At 53.7% G+C, this 21,623-nt stretch overlaps 1 protein-coding gene across 12 annotated transcripts; it reads left to right on the top strand.

Annotated features, from left to right (window-relative positions):
- The first annotated feature begins 105 nt into the window (after nucleotides 1-105).
- On the top strand, nucleotides 106-21,127 carry COQ8B (coenzyme Q8B). Of its 12 annotated transcripts, none has more exons than XM_070557824.1 (16): nucleotides 106-164; nucleotides 1,833-1,908; nucleotides 4,145-4,249; nucleotides 4,384-4,503; nucleotides 4,649-4,715; nucleotides 6,164-6,241; nucleotides 9,309-9,431; nucleotides 9,575-9,660; nucleotides 11,010-11,150; nucleotides 11,240-11,321; nucleotides 12,081-12,174; nucleotides 14,052-14,193; nucleotides 14,333-14,440; nucleotides 16,482-16,547; nucleotides 19,690-19,776; nucleotides 20,288-21,127. In XM_070557824.1, the coding sequence occupies exons 2-16, from the start codon at nucleotides 1,906-1,908 to the stop codon at nucleotides 20,567-20,569; spliced, it is 1,584 nt and encodes a 527-aa protein (XP_070413925.1). In that variant the 5' UTR covers nucleotides 106-164; nucleotides 1,833-1,905; the 3' UTR covers nucleotides 20,570-21,127. The 12 variants fall into 12 exon arrangements, with proteins under 12 accessions (XP_070413925.1, XP_070413935.1, XP_070413927.1 ...); XM_070557834.1 differs by having other exon boundaries at nucleotides 111-164; nucleotides 1,836-1,908; XM_070557826.1 differs by lacking the exon at nucleotides 106-164 and having other exon boundaries at nucleotides 475-1,908; nucleotides 9,312-9,431.
- The last annotated feature ends 496 nt before the right edge of the window (nucleotides 21,128-21,623 follow it).

The following is a 21,623-nucleotide window of genomic DNA, read 5'->3' as shown; positions in this document are numbered from 1 at the left end:
ACTCCTCCTCCCGAGGAAAGCCCCGAAGCCCCGCCCCGCCGGACGTGACGTAAGGGGGACGGGCCTCGCCTGGCCACGCCCTCCCACGTTGGAGGGGGTGGGCTCGGAGCGCGGGTCGCTGCTGCAGGCTGGGTCTGTGGCGCCGGGCTCCGGGTCGCGGGCTGGTAAGGCCGTTTCCTAGCCTCCCGCAACCAATCCATCCTTCCTCTACACCTTCGAGTGACCAGTTTAGCCTCTCTACAGCCTTCGGTGACCAGTCCAGCAGCGCGCCCATTCTTCTCCCAGGGCAGGGACTGACTTTCAAAGACTCGGGAATTCCAAGGACGTGGTTCGAGACCCGCCTCTGCCACTTCCTAGCTGTGTTACCTTCAGCGAGTGATTTATGCTCCCTACCCCCTTGCCCCAGGCTGAATGTTCTCACCTGTAAAATGAGGAAACACAATATTTTGTTTCGAGAAAATGTGTTCAATGCCACAAAAGCCAAGCCCTTTTACTAAGAGGGAAATGGCCTAGAACAACGAAAGAATTTCTCTCAAGGTCAAAGGGAGGTTAGATGAAAGGCAAAGCCAGGGCCTTAATTCTGAGGCTAAGATGCTTGGTTTCAAATCCTGGCTCCAACACTCACTTCTGGGATGATCTTTCCCAACAGACTGTTTCCTCTTGGCCTCAGTTTCCTCATGTGTAAAAGGGGGATAGCGATGATAAATTTTTCACAGGGTTGTTATGGGAATTTTTATTTATTTATAGCATTGACATTAGTGCACTTGCTTTGTGCCAGCGCTATACTTGCCACTTTATACCCCAAATGTTGTAAAGTAGGGATCACCATCCCCATTGCACAGAAAGGCAAAGCAGTGAGGTCAAGGTCACGCATCTAAGTTGTATACATTTGAACCCAGGCCCACCCAACCCATCGTCTGGGCTTTTGGGGTGGTCTAACTTGCTTTTGAGGCTGGGGGTATTGGAGGAAGAGCCGGAAGTAGGAGTATTTTCTCTAAATCAGATCATGTCCCTCCTCTGCTCAGAACACTCCATGCTTCCTGATGGGGGCTGGGTGAGTCAAGGAGTCGAAAGAAAGATTTCTTGGACTCTCAAGGTTTGGCAGTAGTGCTCTTTTATTCAGAGAATAGTATGGAATTGCATGGGGACAGGACCCATGGGCAGTAAGAGCTGCAATGTGTTGAGGGTTAGAGCTAAATTTATAAGGCATAGGTATGTGAGTTATTTCTGTACAAGACAAAGGAAAGATCATGAAAAAAATCATTAAAATGGTATCAGTGCAGGTGGGGTCTGGTAACTTTAGATAAGAATCAGATCGGATTAAGTCAGGACGTCCTATGCTTCCTGGAAGATGATACAGATCAGTATGTAGGGCAGGACACCTTGGGCTTCTCTCCCTGGAGCAGCCTTGATCCTCATCAGTTCCCGTCCCACTCAGGGCAAAAGCCACAGTCTTCACCATGACTCACTCTACCCTCTGTGATCTGGCTCCAGTTAACTCTCAACCTCTTCTCCTCTCTCTTTTCCCCTCATTCACTCTGCCCATTGGCTTCTCTCCTGTTTCTCTGAGCTATCTTCCACCACAGGGCCTTTGTACTGGTTATTCCCTCTGCCTGGAACATTCTTCCCTCAGATATTCCAATAGCTCTCTCCTTCACCTCCTTCAAGTCTTTACTCAAACATCACCTCCTCAGTAAGGCCTTCTCTGACCACACTATTTCAACTCACAAACTTCACTCCACTTCCTGCCCCCCTTCCCTGGTTTTTCTATTTAACACATGTCACCTTATTAAATAGAGTTATTTTATTTTGTATATTGTGCCCCTCACAAGAAGCCAGCACCAAGAGGACGAAGATTTTTGCCTGTGTTGTTCCTTGCTGTGTCCCCAGTGTCTAGAAAAGCACATGGTAAGTGGTTAATAGGAATTTTGACAAGAATGACTTTTTTTCGGTAAGCAATTTCTCCCATGTATAGAGCTCTTGTTCTGAACCAGGCCCTGTGCCAGTCTCTTTACAGACACTGTTTAACTGCATCTCTCTCTCACCAACACTGAGCAAGAGGCAATGCCACTGTCCCCCTTTTACAGATGGAGACACTGAGGCTCAGAAGTCTGTCAGCCTTTAGCCACCAGGCTATCTGATATGACCTCCTGTTTGTGAAGCAGTGGCGCTAGGTTTGGCACCATCAGCCACAGTCCGGTAGAGTTAGTTATTGTCATAGGTGCTTTTTATATAGATTTGCCCCCAAGGGTGAGCTGTCACGCAGCTCCTGAGTCAGACCTTTATGTCTGGAGGGAGACAGGGGGTGGTTTCTGTCTTGAAATTGAGTCACCTGGGAGAGGGGCATTGGGCACAGGCCCAGGGCTCTAAAATGAGTCATCTTTTCACAGACCAATGAGAGGCATAGCAGGGACCCCGTAATGTATCATACAGGTTGGGAAGCTGAGGTCCAAAAAGGGTTGAGGCTTTTCTGAGGTCACACAGCACAGGGACAGAGACAGGGAGGTCTGACTCCTGACAAAGGGGGTTAGAGAGGGGTGGGGGAAGCGTCACATCCCTCCCTCTCCCAGGGGTGGGAGAGATGCCCCAGCCAGCTGCTTCTGTTCCAGACTGTGAGAAGAGGGGTGAGTCAGCCTGCTGTGGGGGGAGCAGGCTTTAAGCCTATCCCCCACTATACACACACACCCAGATGGGCTGGAAGCTGTTTTTCTGGGATGCCAAGGCTCCTGACTCAGCATTGGGAATCTTGGCTGAGTGTGTTCTGGGAAATGTCAGGCCAACAGGAAACAGAGGGCTCCCACTCACACCATCCTGCAGGTGGGCGGGGAGCAGAGAGAGCAGAGTGTACGACGGAACAGGGGCCCAGTGTGCGAGGGGCTGAGTGCGAGGGGGGTTAGGTACACGGGAGAGTCGAGGGTGTGGGAGCGACAGTTGGAGAGCAAGGCAGGGGGTCGATGTGTGCAAGGGGAGAGGCTGGGTGCCCGGCTGTGGGTGTTTGAAGCAGAGGATGGCTGTGTAAAGTGGAGGGGTTCCATGTGCAAGGGAAATGTTTGCTGGGAAGATGTGTGTTCCAAGGAGGGATGTTGAGCCTGTTGGGGGTAAAAATAAGAAGGGAGGTTGGTGGGGGACCTGCCGGCCAGTGGCCTAGTGGTTAAGTTGTCGCGCCCTGCTTCCGTGGCCTGGGTTCATCGGTTCGGATCCTGGGGACAGACATGGCATAGCCCATCAGGCCAGGCTGAGGCGGCATTCCACATGCCACAACGAGAAGGACCCACAACTAAAAATACACAACTATGTACCCAGGGGCTTTGGGGAGAAAAAGGAAAAAAATGAAAGCTTTAAAAAAAAAAAAAGAAGGGAGGTTAGCAAGATGTTCGCGCAAGGAGAGGTGTGAACTTCGTTAGGGGCGGGGGCGGGGGGGGGGTTTGTAAAAAAGACAGTGTGCGGAACAGAAAGGTCCCCCAGCGTACAAAGACCCCTGAGCCGAGGGGAAGGGCGTAAAAAGGCACGTGAGCGCTCCCGCCTGCCCCGGCAAAATCCCCAGCAGGCCTCAAAGCCCACCCTTAGACCCCGCCCCCGGCCCCGTCCCCTCGCGCACGGCTGGGCGTGCTTCGTGCCAGTCAGAGAGCTGCTGCTCCGCCATTGGCTGGCTGACCGGAGGGGGCGGGCTTGCGGGAACTCCCGGAAGCGCAAGAGGCCTTCGAGCGTAGCGGATCCGGAGCCCGGGAGCAGTGGGTGCTTAGCAACGGGGGGAGGTGCCCAGTAACCGGGTCGGGGGGGACACGGGAGGAATTGTGGGTGCCTAGCAACAGAGGGGAAGGCGGTGCCTAGCAATGAGGGGGGGGCTCCCAGAGAAGCGAAGAGGTAGCCCTGGAGGATCTGTGGGTGTCTAGGCACGGGGGAGGCGCGGGACAGGGGGAAAGTGGGTTTAGGGAGGCGCGCAGGAAGAGCTGTGGGTTTCTAGCAACGAGAGAGGGAACCAGGAGAAACTGGGGGCCTATTAACCGAGGGGGACGTCTGATGGGTGGGGGTCTTAGTTTAGGGTGTACGCGGAGGAATGTGAGGGCTTGGCAAAGACTGGGGCAAAGCCTGGAGGGGAAATCCCACAACTCCCACTGGAAAAATCCCTCCTCTTCTCCCCCAGGCGATGTGGCTGGAGGTGGGGGGCCTCCTGCGGGGGACCTGTGGACAGCTGGGTCGGACTGTTGGTCTGCCTTGTGGGGCCCCGAGGCCTGGGCCCCACTGGTGGGTAAGAGGCTGGGGAGTGGTCTCCCAGGGCAAGAGGCTGAGGGAGCCTTCAGGGAGTAAAATGAGAGGGAGGGTCCAAAAGGGTCAGGCACACTCGTGTCCTCCACTCCTTACCAGTGTCCATGTCTCTTGCAGGGGCCATGTGGGGGTTCTTGGGCCCAAAAGCTTCATCAGGATGGGCCAGGCAGAGGTCTGGGTGAGGAAGACATTCGCCGGGCACGGGAGGCCCGGATCAGGAAGACACCCCGGCCCCAGGTATCATTGCCCCCCACTCACCCAGCAACACTGCCTGAAGGCAGCTGGCCTCCTGAGCTTGGGGAATGGTGTGGAGGCACGTTGGTTGGACTCCCTGGGCGCTATGCCCACCTTCCCGCCCTCACACCTTTTCCCCATTTCCCAGCTGAGTGATCGCTCTCGAGAACGCAAGGTGCCCGCCTCCCGCATCAGCCGCTTGGCCAACTTTGGGGGTAGGTGTGCGCCGGGGAGATGTGACCCAGATCAGAGGAGGCAACATTTACCGAATGAAGCAAGGGAGAGGGTGAATCAGAGACAGAGAAGGGAGGGAGAGATGGAAAGAGAAGGAAGGCAAAGGCCTGCAAAACCAAGAGGAACAGAGAGGAACTTAACATTTTTTGAGAACGTGGAATGTACAAGGCCTCAAGCACATGTGATCTCTGCACTGACTCGATGAGTGTTTATTTCCATTCTGTAGATGAGGAGATAGAGGCTAAGGGAGGTGAAGGGACTTGACGCCAGGTCACGCAACAGGAATGATCAAACTTCAGGTCACAATCTGCATGAAATAATTTAGTGGGTTGCAACCAGCATGAAAAAGAATAAAATGGAAAATATGAGTGCCCCTGCAGAGTAAGGGAAAGTCTTATTTCATGAAATATTGTACGTACATTGGTCTCTACCGGTTATAATGCAAATGACTTCTTTACTGTGGGTCACGGTTCAAGTTTTAAACATACCATTTCACAGTATAAAGAAGGAGTGGAATGCCCTGGTTAGATCTGTGATACCAGGCTGCCCAAGTTTCAAGGAATGATTCTGCTGTGTCCTCACTTTGTGACTCTGGACGAGTTATTCTCTGAGCCTCAATTTCCTTTTCTGTAAAACGGAAGTTTTCCTGTAAAACTTTTCTCATGAGGGTGTGAGGACAAAATGAGTTAATGCATATGAGGCACTAGGAATGGTTCCTGCCAGGTAGGAAGTGCTCAGAAAATGCCAGCTACGGTAATTTACGGAGGTGGTAACAGTGAAAACGACAGAGAGACTCTAGATGTCTTTGGAGACAAGGAGACAGAGGGGGCAGAGGGAATCAGAGCTGGAGAGATAACATCAAAAGGGAGAACAGAGAGAAAGAGGCCTAGACAGACGTGCCAAGTGGAGCGAAGGGGAGAGAGAGAGAAGTAACTGATTTAGAAAGGGAGAGGAGAGCATGAAGAGGAGGAGGTGTGGACAGAGAAACAGGAGTCCTAGGATGACGGGGAGACCCAGGGGGATTATTTTGAGGCCTTCTTACCCTTGGCTACACACTAGAATCATCTGGGATGCTTAAAAATAACAGCGAATTCCAAGGCCTCATCTCATGCCATTTGAATCAGAAGCTCTGTAGCAGGGCCTGACCATCGTATTTACCAAAACACCTCACATGACTCAGATGTGCAGCCAGGGGTGAGAACTGCTGACATGGGAGACAGAGACGTGGAGAGACGGATCGAGAAATAGGTGGCCTCACCTTGGAGGGAAGCCCAAGCAGGGAGGGAGGGAGTCAGAGGTTGAGCGGAGGACAGAGAGCTGGCAACAAAGAGGTGGGAGACAAGGGTGCTTAGAAAGAGACTGAGAGAGCAGAGAGGGTCTGGGGAACGCTCGGGCAAGCGGGCACTCAGGCTGCTCTCTCACTCCCCAGGACTGGCTGTGGGCTTGGGACTTGGAGCGCTGGCTGAGGTGGCTAAGAAGTCCCTGCCAGGAGGACATCGACAATCAGGTGAGTGAGCCACAGTGGCCTTGCTGTGTGACCTGGGGCAAGTGGCTTCACCTCTTGGAGCCCCAGTTTCCTCGTCTGGAAAATGGAGGTGATGATAATATATCCACCCCTTGGGTCATTGTGAAATGCTCAGAACAGGGTGAAGCCACCATCAGGGCTGTGATGGGTAGAAGCGTATCACGTGAGAAAAAGATTTAAGCCATGGGGCGTTTAGTTCCTAACTCGGAGCAGGAGAGGGAAGCTGAAAACAGGAGTGCCACTGGGTTCTGTGTACAACAGGGATGGAAGGAGATGAGTAGAGATCAGCGTTTGTGGGCAGAATTCCCCAACAAGTCAGAGTCTTGAAACAAAACTGGGGGTGGAGAGTCGAGATTAAAAAGAGATCATAACTGACAAATGGAATGTGTGAACCATGATTGGATGTTAGTTTGAAAAAAATAAGTATAAAAAACTCTCAGGGACAACTGGCAAAATCTGAATACGGACCGGATAGTAGATATTAGAGATTCAGTGTGAATTTTCTTTCTTTTTTTTTTTTTAAAGATTTTATTTTTCCTTTTTTCTCCCCAAAGCCCCCCGGTACATAGTTGTATATTTTTAGTTGTGGGTCCTTCTAGTTGTGGCATGTGGGATGCCGCCTCAGCATGGCCTGATGAGCAGTGCCATGTCCACACCCAGGATCTGAGCTGGCGTAACCCTGGGCCACCGAAGCAGAGCGCTAGAACTTAACCACTTGGCCACGGGGCCCGCCCCGTAGTGTTAATTTTCTTAGGTGTGATTACGGCCCTGGGATTGTGTAGAGAATAGCCTTATTAGCACAGGTCAAGTACAACTACATGCAAATGGATGAGCAAAAAATAGTGGTAAGTGTTTGGGTTCACAAACAGAAAAAGAAGATGAGACTGTTAAAATGTTGAGTCAAACGTGCGGGTGTTCATGATACTATGTGTGCAAGTTTTCTGTCTGTTTGGATTTTTTTCAAAATAAAAAGTTAAGGGTAAGGCTGGCCCGGTGGGGCAGCAGTTAAGTTCGCACATTCCGCTTCAGCGACCCGGGGTTCGCCGGTTCGGATCCCGGGTGCAGACATGGCACTGCTTGGCAAGCCATGCTGTGGTAGGCATCCCACAAATAAAGTAGAGGAAGATAGGCACGAATGTTAGCTCAGGGCCAGTCTTCCTCAGCAAAAAGAGGAGGATTGCCGGCAGATGTTAGCTCAGGGCTAATCTTCCTCAAAAAAAAAAGAAAAACAAGTTAAGGGTAGGTGGAAGATTAAGCTGAGTCCACAACCTGAGTCTCCACCCTGCTCCACCTGTGCTGTGTGACCCAGGGCCAGGCACTGTACCTCTCTGAATCTCTTGCTTCCTCACCTCAAAAATTAAGGCATTGGTAGTTCTCACATCTTGGGATGATTGTGAGGATTCAGCCAGAGAATCCACAGAGACACTTACAATTCTGCCTGGCACAGGGTGAGCCCTCAGTAAAGAGCTCAGTAAGTTTTTTATAAAATAAATAAGAGCTTAATAAACGATTTACCGAATAAGAATATAATTTGCATATAGAACTGTGCACATAACATAAGCATTCAGCTTGGTTCATTTTCACAAAGTGGACACGTCTGTGCACCCAGATCAAGAAACCCTAGAACAGCAGTTCTCAAACGTTTTGGCCTCAGGATCCCTGCACACTGTTAAAACTGAGGACTCGATAAACAAAATGTGTGATATCCATACAATGGGACATCGTTCGGCCATCAAAAGGGATGAAGTACTGATCCTAGCTACAATGTGGATGACGCTTGAAAACATTGTCCTAAGTGAAAGAAGCCAGACACAGGAGGCCACATACTGTGTGATTCCATTTATATGAAATGTCCAGAAGAGGGAAATCTATAGAGACAGGAAGTAGATTAATGGTTTCCAGGAGCTCACGGGGAGGGAGTTGGGAGAAATGGGGGGGTGACTGCTAATAGGTATGGGGTTTATTTTTGGGGTGATGAAAATCTTCCAAAATTGGTTGTAGCAATAGCTGGAAAACTGAATATACTAGAAGCCATTGAACTGTACAGCTTAAATGGGTGAATTAAATGGTATGTGAATTATAGCTCAAGAAAGCTGTTAAAACATAGAATGAGGGCTCGCAAGAGCTTGTTTATGTGGGTTATAGTTTACGGATATTTACTATATTAGAGATTAAAACTGAGAAATTTTTAAAACACAGGAATATACACACATATTCCCTCGGCCGTCAGCAATGACATCATCACAGGTCATGGAGCTTCGGGGAAACTCCACTGAACGTGTGTGGGAGAATGAGAGTCAAAAAGGGCAAATAACGTATTAATATTATTATGAAAATAGTTTTGACCTCACAGACCCTCCTGAAGGGTCTCGGGGACCCTCAGGGGACCGCGGTCCACATTTTGAGAATCACTGCCCTGGGTCTCCAGAAGCCCCCCTCACGCCCCGTCCTGGCCACTCCCCTCACCAAGGGTAACCACTATCCCGGCTTCTGACCCGCGAGATTTGTTTTTCCTGTTCTTCTCTTTACACCAATGTAATCAGGCATTGTATTCTCGTCTGTGTCTGGCTTCTTCTGCCCAACATCCTGTTGAGAGATGCATCCACGTTGCTCTGAGTAGACGTGGGTTGTTTATTCATTACTGTAGTCGTCACTCTGTGACTGTTCCACAATTCCTTTGTTCATTCTGTTGATGGTCATTTGGGTTATTTCCAGTTTGGGACTGTTACAAATAGTGCTGCCAGGAACCTTCCTGGAAGATCTGTCCGTGGACACATTTATATGTTTCTCTTGGGTATAGACCTAGGGCAGAATTGCCTCAGGTGTAGGTGTGTGCTTTACTAGAAACTTCCCAGCTGTCTTCCAAAGGGCCTGTGCCATGACTGGCTCTCTCATCAGCAGTGTTGGCATTCAGGCTGCTCCATATCTCTGCCCACACTTGGTATTGTCTTTTTCATTTTAGCCATTCGAGTGGGTGTGCAGTGGCGCTATGGTGTCATAATGATTATTTTTGTGGTTGTCATACGAATGATCATTCTCTCCACCCCAGAAGGCAGCTCCCGGCCAGGCTCCAGCCCTTTGCTGACGGAGGCCAACGCCGAGCGGGTTGTGCAGACCTTGTGTACAGTTCGAGGGGCCGCCCTCAAGATTGGCCAAATGCTCAGCATCCAGGGTACAGCATGACCCTCGACTCCTGACCCCTGGCCTCACTTCTCCCCGACCCCACCCATCAACAAGCCCCGACTTCAGATACTCCCACAGGGGCCCCTCCTTGGCTCCTCGCTCACTGCTTCCCTTGTCCTGCTGTCTCCCAAGACAACAGCTTCATCAGCCCCCAGCTTCAGCGCATCTTCGAGCGGGTCCGCCAGAGCGCCGACTTCATGCCCCGCTGGCAGATGCTGGTGAGTGCCCGCCGGGTCGAGGCTGGCCGGGGAGGCGTGCTCCACCTGCCTGAGCCTCCTGGCTTCATTGCTCGACTCCTCGTCTGACTCTAGTCTCAGTTTCCCCATCTATAAAATGGGGATCACTAAAGCTCACATCTCAGAGGAGTGTTGTGTTGATTAACTGAGAGAATGGTGCAGGGTGCTCAGTCCAGTCCCTGGCAGGCTCAGGGCTCTGTCACGGCTGATAAAGAGGCAGTGATGTGCAGTGGTTAGGGGCCAGACTCCGTGAGTTCAAACCCTGGCTCTGCTGCTTACTCCCTGTGTGATCTCAGACATGTGGCCTGACCTCTCTGTGCCTCAGTTACCTCATCTGTGAAGTGGCAATGGTGATTGCATCACCGACATCCTAGGGTCACGTAAATTAGTATATGGAAAGCACTTAGAAGGGTTTCTGACACACCATGAGTGACGTGCGAGTTTTTGCTATTATTATTACTGGTTTTGTAATTAAAGGACATCATGTCTGTAAATAGGTTGGCACAGCGCCTGGCACTGAGTAAGTGCCCAAGACATGAGCTGTTCTTCTAATAACTGGGTGAGGGTGTAGAATCCAGAGTCCAGCCGCCTGCCTGCCTTCTTTTTATTTTTTAATTTTTAATTTTTTTTGAGGAAGATTAGCCCTGAGCTAACATCTGCCACCAATTCTCCTCTTTTTGCTGAGGAAGGTTGGCCCTGAGCTAACACCCGTGCCCATCTTCCTCTGCTTTATATGTGGGATGCCTACCACAGCATGGCTTGCCAAGCAGTGCCATGTCTGCACCCGGGATCTGAACCGGCGAACCCCGGGTGGCCAAAGTGGAACGTGCGCACTTAACCGCTGCGCCACCGGGCCAGCCCCTGCCTTTCTTCTGATCTCTGTTCTGCTTACTCACCATGCGACTCTGGGTAATTACTGCCCCTTGCTGAGCCACTCTGGAACGGACCCAGCCCACAGGAGGCCCTCTGTAATCGTCAGCTCTTCTTTATCACATTAACTTTGAGTTAATAATACAATATATGAGTATAATGAAGGATTATTATCAGTCTTCACTATACATGATAGCAGTCCCCACAACAGCCCGCAGAGCCTCAGGAGTACAGGCTCACGCTGGGCCTCCCAGTTTGCCAGCGCCTGGCTCGTCACCTTGGCCAAGAGACTTCTCTCTGAGCCTCAGTTTCCTCGTCTGTAAAGTGGGATAGTAGCCAAGAGCTTAGCCCAGGGCCCAGTGTGTGGTGAGTGGGGTTATTAATACGCAAAGCGCTCAGCCCAGGGAGTAAACTCAGCTGCCCTTCACCATGATGACAGTTGTCACAATCACCCTCCACAGAGAGTTCTCGAGGAGGAGCTCGGCACAGACTGGCAGGCCAAGGTGGCCTCTTTGGAGGAGGTGCCTTTTGCCGCTGCGTCAATCGGGCAGGTGCACCAGGGCCTGCTGAGGGACGGGACAGAGGTCGCCGTGAAGATCCAGGTGAGAGGGGAGGCGGGGCAGGAGCAGGGGTGGGCACCCTGCTGTTTCAGAGGAGTGACTCCCACCCTCCGGCCCTTCCTCCCTCGCAGTACCCAGGTGTTGCCCAGAGCATTCAGAGCGACGTGCAGAACCTGCTGGCGGTGCTCAAGATGAGCGTGGCCCTGCCGGAGGGTGAGGCGCCCGCTCCACCCCTGAGTGTGGGCGGGATATCCCGAAGAGAGGGGCTGGACCGGAGGGAGGGCAGCCGGCTCGGGGCAGGGTGTGCCGTGTGTGTGAGCGAATGTGTAGGTCTGTGCGTTTGAGACAGAAAGAAGGGACACCAAGCAGGGAGAGCCCAGAGAGTAGGAACGTGTGAGAAAAAGACAAACTAGAGATTGCAACAGAGAGACGGACGCCCAGACCAAAATCGAGAAACAGACACACAGAGGATGTGCAAAGGGGGACAGCAGGTGCAAAAAAGAGCCACAGACACAGGAAGGCAGGGTAAGCGAGCCCTCGTGTTTGTGCTACAGCATGTGAGAAAGCGCCTGGAGACGATGGAGCAGGGTGTGTGTGTGAGCGAGAGGGAGAGACAGAGAGGCAGGCCTAGAAGTAAGATTAAGAGGCAGAGAGCAGTGTGCGAGAGACAGTAGGGAAAAGAGACCGAGGAGGTGGCATGTGTGACTATGAAAGAGATGCCTCGCGGGACTGTTGTATGTGCCTGTGAGAGAGACAGACCCCAGGAGAGGGGCTTCAGAAGAGCAGAAGTGTGTGGACAGACGATGCAGGTAAAAGGCACATAGCAGAAGCTGTGAGGGACAGCAAGACGGAGAGGAGGAGACACCAGTAACACAATCGTCATGACTAGGAGCCTGAGGGGTTGGGCAGGAGGTGGAGGGGACAGGCTGTGGCGTTCCCTGGCTGATGTGGCTGCCTCCACCGCCCCCTCAGGCCTGTTTCCTGAACAGAGCCTGCAGGTCTTGCAGCAGGAGCTGGCTTGGGAGTGTGACTACCGTCGGGAAGCGGCTTGTGCCCAGAACTTCAGGTGAGCTGAGCCCCCTGCAGGCCCCTCAAGGACCTGGTCCCTCCAGCTCCCCTCCCTGGATGAACGGGAGGTGGATGCCCCCACAGCCTCTGGCAGCTGGAGCCCTGGGGTGGGGCTGGCAAACTCTTGTCTCTTCTTTCATTTGTTCATCCATCCGTCCCTTCACTCATTACTTCATTTACCCCCTGGGTCCTCTGGGAACTTGGGCAGGTCACGTCCTCTCCGTGTCAGTTTCCTCCTCTTTCGAATGGGGCACATAAGCCCTGCCATCTGATGGGGGAGACGGACTTGTCAACAGGCACTTAACCGCACAAGGAGATACTGACAAAGATGAAGCGGTGTCACTGTCAGGAGTTGGAGAGAAGAGGGTTCCAGGGCCTCCCTGTGCACCACGGGCAGAAGGAGAAATTGATCGAAGCATTTTGGAGAACAGTCTGGCATCATCAAGGCTTGATATTCACCTACATCCCAACAGTCATCCTTGCTAACTCCTCTAGGGACCCTGACACCAGTAGACACCATCAGACTGTTCCAGGATGCTCAGCCCCAGCAATGGCCCCAAACTGGAAACAACTCAGATCTATCAAATTCAGCCCACAGGGTGGATAAATAAATGATGGCATATTCATCAGTGGACTGTCATACAGCAGTGAAAAGGAATGAATGACAGATACGGAGAACAATGCGGCTGTATCTTAGAAGCATCGTGATGGGCAGCAATTCATTAGACCACAGCATGGAGTGCGGCCCACACATTTATTGAGCCAAGCTCTGTAGACAATGGAGCGAGAGAAAGGGCAGTAGAAGCAGTGGTTAGGGGCATGGGCCCTGGCCTCAGATGTGGGATCCAGTCTCGGGTCAGCCCCTCACAGGCTGGGTGGCCTCACTCTGCACAGTGGCCTCGGAAGGGTAACCTCCTTCTAGGAGAGTGAGGATAAAAGGGAATTGTGCTGGTTAAATGCTTAGCACAGGGCCTGGCCCATGAGGAGTGGTTCAAAATCAGAGATTTATAAACGAGGACAAAAATACGAGTCCCGAAGGAAGCAAGATGTTGAGGAAGAGGGTGCGAGGTGGGCTGGGCCAGAGCACTCCCTGGGGGTCTCTGAGACACCCCCCCAACACACACACAGGATTTCCTAGTGCCCTTAGGATAAAGCCCAGATCATTCCCCTGGCCCCTCCCCGTCTCCCTGCTCCCCACTGCTCTGCTCCACCCATCCCACAGATCGCCAGCCACAGGCCACGCTCATACTCTTTGCCTCCCCAATCTTACCCTGACACACTCATCTCAATCTCTGATCGGTCTGTTTGTTTGTGAGAGTGTGGTCTCCCGTGTGTGTGGTGGGCAGACCCACACTCCTCTGCTGCTCTGCCCATTGTCCAGCACAGGGACCAAGACCGAGAGGGACGCTTTCCCCTTATGAACCAGTGACTCCACGGAGTGACCAATGAGTACCACTATGGACTCAGATTTTTATATCAGTGACTGTTTTTTGGATGGATTGATTAATGAGTTGATGAATAAGTAATGATCAGCAAGCTAAATACATTGAGCTCACACTGGGACAACCGGAAGTCATACCAGTGTTTCTAGTGGGAAAGTGGCAGCTGGGTCTCCAGTAGCACCCCGCTTAGGGGCAGGCAGAGTGGGTGCTGTGGAGATATTTGCGGAATGAGTGAGTGACATGTCTGAGTGCATGTCAGTCCAGCCAGGTCTTGGCCATCACTCAGGGCAGACAGAAGCAAGAGGAGGGCAGGAGGGAAGGCAAGACATCGGCCGTTCATGGAGGACTTCTCAGAGGGGGAGGCCTCGAGCTGGGCCACAGGGGCCTGAAGTACAAAGTCTCCTCCCCTCCCCTCTCTTGTCTCTTGTCTCAGGCAGCTGTTGGCGGATGACCCCTTCTTCCGGGTGCCGGCTGTGATTAAGGAGCTGTGCACGACGCGGGTGCTGGGCATGGAGCTGGCCGGAGGGGTGCCCCTGGACCAGTGCCAGGGCCTGAGCCAGGACATCCGGAACCAGGTACATGGTCTTGTGGGACAGTAGGTAGGGTGCTGCCCAGGGCAGGGCTGGCCATACCCACGGTCCTTCTCCAGGCCAGAGAGAGCTTTACAGGGGCGGGTCACTCTAAGGTGTCTGTTCCTCCTTCTCCCTGCCCCAGATTTGCTTCCAGCTCCTGAGGCTGTGTCTGCGGGAGCTGTTTGAGTTCCGATTCATGCAGACGGACCCCAACTGGGCCAACTTCCTGTATGATGCCTCCAGCCACCAGGTCGGTTCCTTGTGATGTATGTCAGGGTACATTAGCTATTGTAAGAAATATTTCCTGATAGTTCAGTAGCTCAATGCAATAGTAGTTTATTACCCTCGCAACAGGCTGGGGTGGTCCTTCTGCACATGGTGATTCAGGGACCCAGGCTCCTTCCCTTCTCTGATTGTGTCAGCCCCTAGGCCTGGCAATGCTCTGCTTCCAGTGGGAGGGGAAAGAGAGGCTGAGAAGGTAACCCCCTGCCTAACTGCCTTGGCCATTCCCTTTACCATTCTGTTGGTGAGAACTGGTCACATGGCCTGTCTAGGGGCAAGGGATGCTGGGAAATGGAGTCCTTGGCTAGGCAGTGGCTTCCTACTGGCAGTGTGACAGTATAGAAGACGGAGCACAACTTTTGGAAGGCAGTCAGTCACCACTACCACACTTGTCCTTCCTTTAGAGCACACCAAGCACCCACTGTCTGCCTCTTGACAGCGATGACAAGACATCTCTGATCCTCGCCTTCTGAGTTCCCTGTCCAACAGGGGGACCCGTGACCAGACAGTGATGACCTAGAGGCGTTAGGCCCATGATGGGGAGGCCCAGGCCAGAGTGGGCAGTGATCGGGGAGGTGGAGGGGGTTGTGGGGAGCCAGGGAAAGTGGCCCACCCAGCCCAGGTGGCAGAGGGGGATCAAGGAAGGCTTCTTAAAGGAAGTGCCATTAGAGCTGAAACCAGAAGTGTGAGAAGGGACAGCCATCCAAAGAGCAGGGAAGAGTGTTCCCAGCCAAGGACACAGGGTGTCCACAGGCCTGGGGCGAAACTTTGGACGGCAAGACTCTCAGTGTGCGTGGTTGCCAAATGGCTCTCAAAGTGGTACGTACCCAGTCTGTCCCCATCACAGCTCCCCAGCACCCTCGGGATCAAGTCTGAGCCCTTTGCCAAGTATGCTGTGGCCCATCTGAGTCTCCAGCCTCAGTCCCTTGTCATCCCCTCCCCCCAAGTACACATACCCCCTGCATCCTCTCCTAGGCTCATTCCCCAGGGAGGTAGGTGTTTTTCTGACTCTGGGGGTGATAGGAGTCCTGACATCGATTTATTGGGTCTCAACAGTATTTTTGTTTTAACGGCATAGAATAGAAAATAGCAGGGTGTCGCAGATGGGAGGGATCCATATTATTTCGGGACACTTTTGTTTGACATTTACATTTACATGTGCATGAGCACTGGCACCCAGCGTGGTCTGTATTTCTTACTGTGGGTTGTGATCGAGAGTTTGAACTCACTGCCCTAGAGAAATTCGTACACGTGTGTTCATCGAGCACTGTTTCTAACAGCAAAACCCAGAAACACCCAGCATGCCCATCCACCAATGAATGCATTGTGATATAGTCACACAGCAGAGTCTTCACACAGCAGTGAAAAATGAATGAACGAGCTGGAACTGCACGTGGCAATGGAATAAATCGCAAAACCATGTCGGGCACAGATAACAAGTTGCAGGATAACCGTTATAAATACCATTTATATGAAGTTTTAAAATAGGCAAAAAGATTACTGTGTATTGTACAATATGTATGCCCATGTTGTTCATGCGTATACATATACGTATAAAATATAGAAATGCACACCTGGGAATTTCAGGATATCATAATTTAATAATAATAATTTCAGGAAAGTGGGGACCATGGAAGAGAGGATGGGGACATGGGGCAGGGAGGATCAGGCTGGGGTACACGGGAGGCCCCACCTGGACTAGCAGTGTTTTATATTTTAAGCTGAGGGGTGGGATTGGTGGCTGTTCATTTTACTTTTCCATATATTATTCTCTGGATTTTCTTCCGTGCTTAAAACATGTTATTATAAAAATAATTAGGACCAAAATAATAAAAGCCGGGTCCTTTCAGGTTCATGTGAGGGTGGATTGGAAGTGTGGAGACTGGAGGCAGCTGGGTGGGGACTCTGGCGGCGGGGGAGGGGGACAGGGAGGGACCCTAGCCACCCCTGTAGACGGTGAGGAGCATGGGTGGACTCCTAGCATCCCTTTCCCCATCCCTCATTTCCAGGTGACCCTGCTGGACTTCGGTGCAAGCCGGGAATTTGGAACTGAATTCACAGATCATTACATCGAGGTGAGTCCCTCCAACCCTGGGGTCTCAGAGGCCGAGCTTCAAGCCAGACACTGAGACAAGGGTGAGAAGGAGAAATACAGTATCTGGAATTAAGAAATCATACGTAATAATAATATCAATAGCCAAGAAATACCAAGCACTTAATATTATGTCAGGCACTGTTCTAACTGCTGTCCCTGTGCTGTGTGATCTAAGCCACACAGCAACTCTATGGGGTAAGGACCATTTTTAGCCCCATTTTACAGATGAAGTAACTGGGGCTCAGAGAGGTTAATTCACTTGCCCAAGGTCACAGCAGACCTGGGATTCAAACTCAGGCAGTCTGGGTCCAGAGCCCATGCTCCCAACCCCTGACCAGCCCTTTCCTCACAGAAAGGCCCACGACGGCCATCCTGTCACCTCCACACACCCACATTGTCCAGGGCCTTGGTGTCCAGCCTTATGCTCACATCCTCCCCGGCAGGCTGCTCCATAGGGGCCTCGCTCTCCTCAGGAAGTGTTTCCTTACTGATGTTGCCCGTCCCTCCCACTGTCCATCCTGCCCACTGGGCTTGATTGGTCTCAGAGGCCACAGACAACACCGTCTCATTAACTTGTTGAGATTGGACATTTGACCTGGTCTTCCAATCATTTAGTTAAGTCAAACCTTCTCTGACAGCCCTCTGTTCCCACCTATTCTAGGCAACACTGGGGTTAACAGTGACCCATCCAACCCAGGTCCCCGCTGTCACAGAGCTCACAGGCCAGTAAGAGGACAGACAAGAAGGACCCAGAGTGGTCAGGGCGGGGATGGGGAAGCCCAGGGGACTGTGGGGGCCCAGAGGAGGAGCCTGGCCCAGCCTAGAGGGTGAGGGAGAGCTTCCTGGAGGAGGAGACATCAGAGTGGAGACCTGAGGGATGAGGAGACCAATCAGGAAGAGGCTGGGAGGGCAGACAGATGACATGTGCAAGGGCCCAGAGGTGAGGAGGCAGATGTATTCCATTAGAGCAGCACTTCTCAAACTGTAATGTACACGACGAACACCCCACTCCATGATGCTGTCAAAATGCAGCTTTTGCCTAGAGTCAGGCATAACATGCTGCGTTTCTCACACACCCCCAGGTGACGCCAAAGCTACTTGTACAGGGACAGCCCCTGGAGTACAGTCCCATGTTGCTTAACGACAGGACACATTCTGAGAAATGCAACGTTAGGCGATTTTGTCGTGAAACACCGTAGAGTGCACTTACACAAACCCAGACGGTACAATGTACTGCACACCTAGGCTCTGTGGTACTAACCTCACTGGCGCCTGTCGAACATGCGGTCCATCGTTGACTGAATGTCTGAAATGTCCTTGTGTGGCACACGGCTTTAGTAAGGTTCTAGAGGACCAACAACAAGTTCATGTTCTGACTGGGCCCGTGGAGCTGGAGCCAGCGATGAGGCTGGAGCCAAATCACTGTGGGTCTTAGAAGCCATGCTTTGCAGCTTGTCCTTCCTCCGGGTGCCGTGGGGAGCCACGGAGGGATCTGAGCAGAGGAGGGACACAGTCGGAATTAGAAAACTCCCTCTGAATACTGGTCTTTAAGACTGGGAGCTGAGGGGCTGGCCCGGTGGCGCAGCGGTTAAGTTTGTACATTCTGCTTCGGCGGCCGGGGGTTCACTGGTTCGGATCCCAGGTGCAGACATGGCACCGCTTGGCAAGCCATGCTGTGGTAGGCGTCCCACGTATAAAGTTGAGGAAGATGGGCACGGATGTTAGCTCAGGGCCAGTCTTCCTCAGCGAAAAGAGGAAGATTGGCAGCAGTTAGCGCAGGGCTAATCTTCCTCAAAAAAAAAGAAAAAAAAAGACTGGGAGCTGGAAGGCTGTGGAGAGGGGAGGGGAGGGACAAGGCCCAGGGCTCTGGCCTGGGGACTGGAGGATGGTGGGGCCACCCCTGGGATCGGGACTGGAAGGAGGAGCTGGTAATCCTCCCCCCAACACACACAGGCCCCTTGCGGCCTCTCTGCAGGCTACTTGAGACACAAAGCCGAGGCCTGTCTTTCTGAGTAGCTGGGACATCTTGTGCCGCCCTCCCGCCCCCAGGCCCTCCTCCCGTCTCCCCAGCCTTTTCCAGTTTAAAACAGCCCTGTCACACAGGCCCCCGAGGACCACAGGCCTGACAGATGGCCGGACAGGCTCGGGCAGGGGCAGCTGAGACAGAAGAGAGCTGCCAGAGTTAATCCTGTATTCCCCTTCCTCCCACGGAAGGGCACCCCAGCGGCTAAGGGCTCGCCCCGCTCTACTTCTTGCCATTCTCTGCCCTGAGCCTTCTCCCTCTTCTGTGACGTGGGGACCCTCATAGCCACCTCTTGAGAAGAACAGCAGCTCCTAATATTCACGACGCTTCCTACACGCAGACACAGTGCTAAATACTCCACAGGTATCCCCTCCTTTGTCTTCCCAGCAACCCCATGAGGAGGAGACTTTCCTTGTTCCTACTTCACAGAGGAGAAAGCAGAGGCCTGAGACAAGGCGACTTGCCCAGAGTCTCCCAGCCAGCAAGTGGCAGAGCTGGGATCAAGCCCAGGCAGGCTGGCTCCCACTTCTGTCTGTCTGTCCGTGTGCCCTCCCCATGGGCACTCATGGCTGGTGCTCAGCTCTGCACAGTGATTTGCTAAACAAAGGTTCACCAAGGGCCTCCTGGGTGCCACGGCCCGTGCCACACGGGACTACACCCAACCAGAACCCCCGCTCTCTCTGGGCTCCCCATCCAGTGCAGGAGACAGACATTGACGGACGTCACAGAGATGGCCCGGAGCAACCTCGCCCACAGTTGTGGGTCGCAGTCACATCCTCATCCAGTTGAGGGTTTGGACCCATGACAGCCCCTCACATTTATCTTCCTCTGCTGTTTCCCTGTGGTAGTTTCCAGGCAGGCGCTGTGTTCCCAGCGAGGTGGGCAGAACCTCTGACCAGCTGCACCCCCAGGCTCTGGGACAGTTTCCAGGGAGACATGGGGGCAAGGGGAGGAGGGGGAGGCTGCTAGCGAGAGGACTTAGGGAGCTGAGAAGGAAAGTGGGTATGGGGAGGGCCAGGCTTCTAGCTCCGGCTGCAGACCCCTCCTTGAACCCCGGCTTGCTTGCCCTGGGCCTTTGACCCTCTGCCCATCCCCCCAGGTGGTGATGGCTGCAGCCAACGGAGACCGAGACCAGGTCCTGCAGAAATCCCGGGACCTCAGATTCCTCACAGGCTTTGAAACCAAGGTCAGGAGACACTGGAGGAGTAGGGGCAGGTGTCCACTGGGAGGAGCGCGGAGCTGTCTGTCTCTACTGGGGGAACTCTCAGGGTGTGGGGAAGTCTAGGGGGCTGCTTGTCTATTGGGGGGGGACGCCCTCTGGGGAGAGTGGGGGGAACGGGGGGCTGCTTGGCTACTCAGGAACCCTGGGAAAATGGGAGCCACTTTTCTAGGGGAGGGAGTAGGGGGCTGCTAGTGGGTACTGGGGGTCCGGATTGGAGGCTGCTTCTCTGTTCTAAAGTGAGGGCTACTTGTCTGTCAGAGGTTCTGAGAGGAAGTGAAGGGCCATTTCTTTTGCGAGTAGGGGACTGCTTGTCTCCTAGGGGATCTGGAGGGAGTGGAGGCTGCTTATTACTCTTTGGGGAGTCGGGGGGTGGCACTTGTGTTCATACTTGAGACCCTGAGGGATTGAGGTCTGTGCGTCCCTTCCTGGTAAGTGGAGGACTGTACTGGGGGCCTCTGCTCTCCTTCGCTCCTAGGCATTCTCTGACGCCCACGTGGAGGCGGTGATGATCCTGGGGGAGCCCTTCGCCACTCCCGGCCCCTACGACTTCGGGGCAGGTGACACTGCCCGCCGGGTGCAGGCTCTCATCCCTGTGCTGCTGCGGCACCGGCTCCGCCCCCCGCCTGAGGAGACCTATGCCCTGCACCGCAAGCTGGCAGGGGCTTTCCTAGCCTGTGCCCGCCTCCGCGCCCACATCGCCTGCCGGGACCTCTTCCAGGACACCTACCACCGCTACTGGGCCAGTCGCCAGGCATAGCCACTGCCCGCAGCCTCCTGACCAGAGCGACGTCTGGTCAGACCCCTCAGAGAGACTCCATCCTGTGATTCCGGCCCCAGAGCGGGCCATCCCCTGGTCTGATGCCTCCTTCCCACTCTGCTCCAGGTCTGGGGACCCCCTCCAACTTGGGCATCCCCATTTTGCCTAGCTCCCTTCCCTGGGGGCTGAGGAGCCCTGGGGCTAGGGAACTCCCTTTCACGCCCCCATCTTCTGCCGTCTTCACTCCAAAGTGGGCACCCAGGAACCCTACACCAGGGATTAATTTATTTCTGCCAACCTTCGAGAGAGCCTTAACCCCTGCAGCCATCATGGAGATCCAGACTCATCTAGAGGGGAAGCCCCTCCCCTCTGCCTCAGGTCTCCCGCTGACCTGGCCAGTGAAAGGGGCGAGGGGCGGGGGGTGGGCGGAGGCAGCCTCACCTTTGCCTCCCTCGCCCCTCCGCCAGCTGCCTTCTCCCCGGTCCATCTTTTCTGTGTTGGGGAGGGGGAAGGCGGGTGTTTCAACCTTCAGTCCGAATAAAAGCGGCCCTCCCCTTCCCCCAGCTCTTTTCTCTGCGCTGGGGGGGAGGGGGAGGAGCTCGCGGGCTGCCTCCAGGTGCAGATGGCCAGCCCCCTCCCATCCTCTTGTCTGAAAGCCCCAGGCCTGCCTGGGCCATCTGTTGCCGGGAACTTCCTTCTCCCCTTTCCCTCCCACCCCCTCACCCGCCCCTCCCGCACGTGCTGACCACCTGCTCGAAAGGCTGCAGCAGCTGAGAAGGCCTCCCCGACAACACACACCACCTCCCAGGCTCCGGGCCCTTCCCTTCGCCTCCCAGCAACCTCGCCTTTGCTAATGGGCCTTAATGCCCCTGCCAGCTGCTTTGCCAAACCCACAGGATTGGGCGGGGGCGCAGCGGCGGCCAGAACCGCGCCCTCGTCCCAGCCTGGCGCCTCCGCCCCCCAAGCCGAACCGTTCGCGCACCAGGACGCCGGGGTCTGTTCATTCCCCCTCCCCTTCCTTGCAAAAAGTGCCTCGTCACCGCTTCTGCCCGCC

The sequence above is a fragment of the Equus przewalskii genome, chromosome 9 (genome assembly GCF_037783145.1).
Source record: "Equus przewalskii isolate Varuska chromosome 9, EquPr2, whole genome shotgun sequence".
Classification (NCBI taxonomy): domain Eukaryota; kingdom Metazoa; phylum Chordata; class Mammalia; order Perissodactyla; family Equidae; genus Equus; species Equus przewalskii.
Note: the sequence above shows the minus strand (reverse complement) of the source record. Positions and strands in the feature narration are given on the sequence as shown.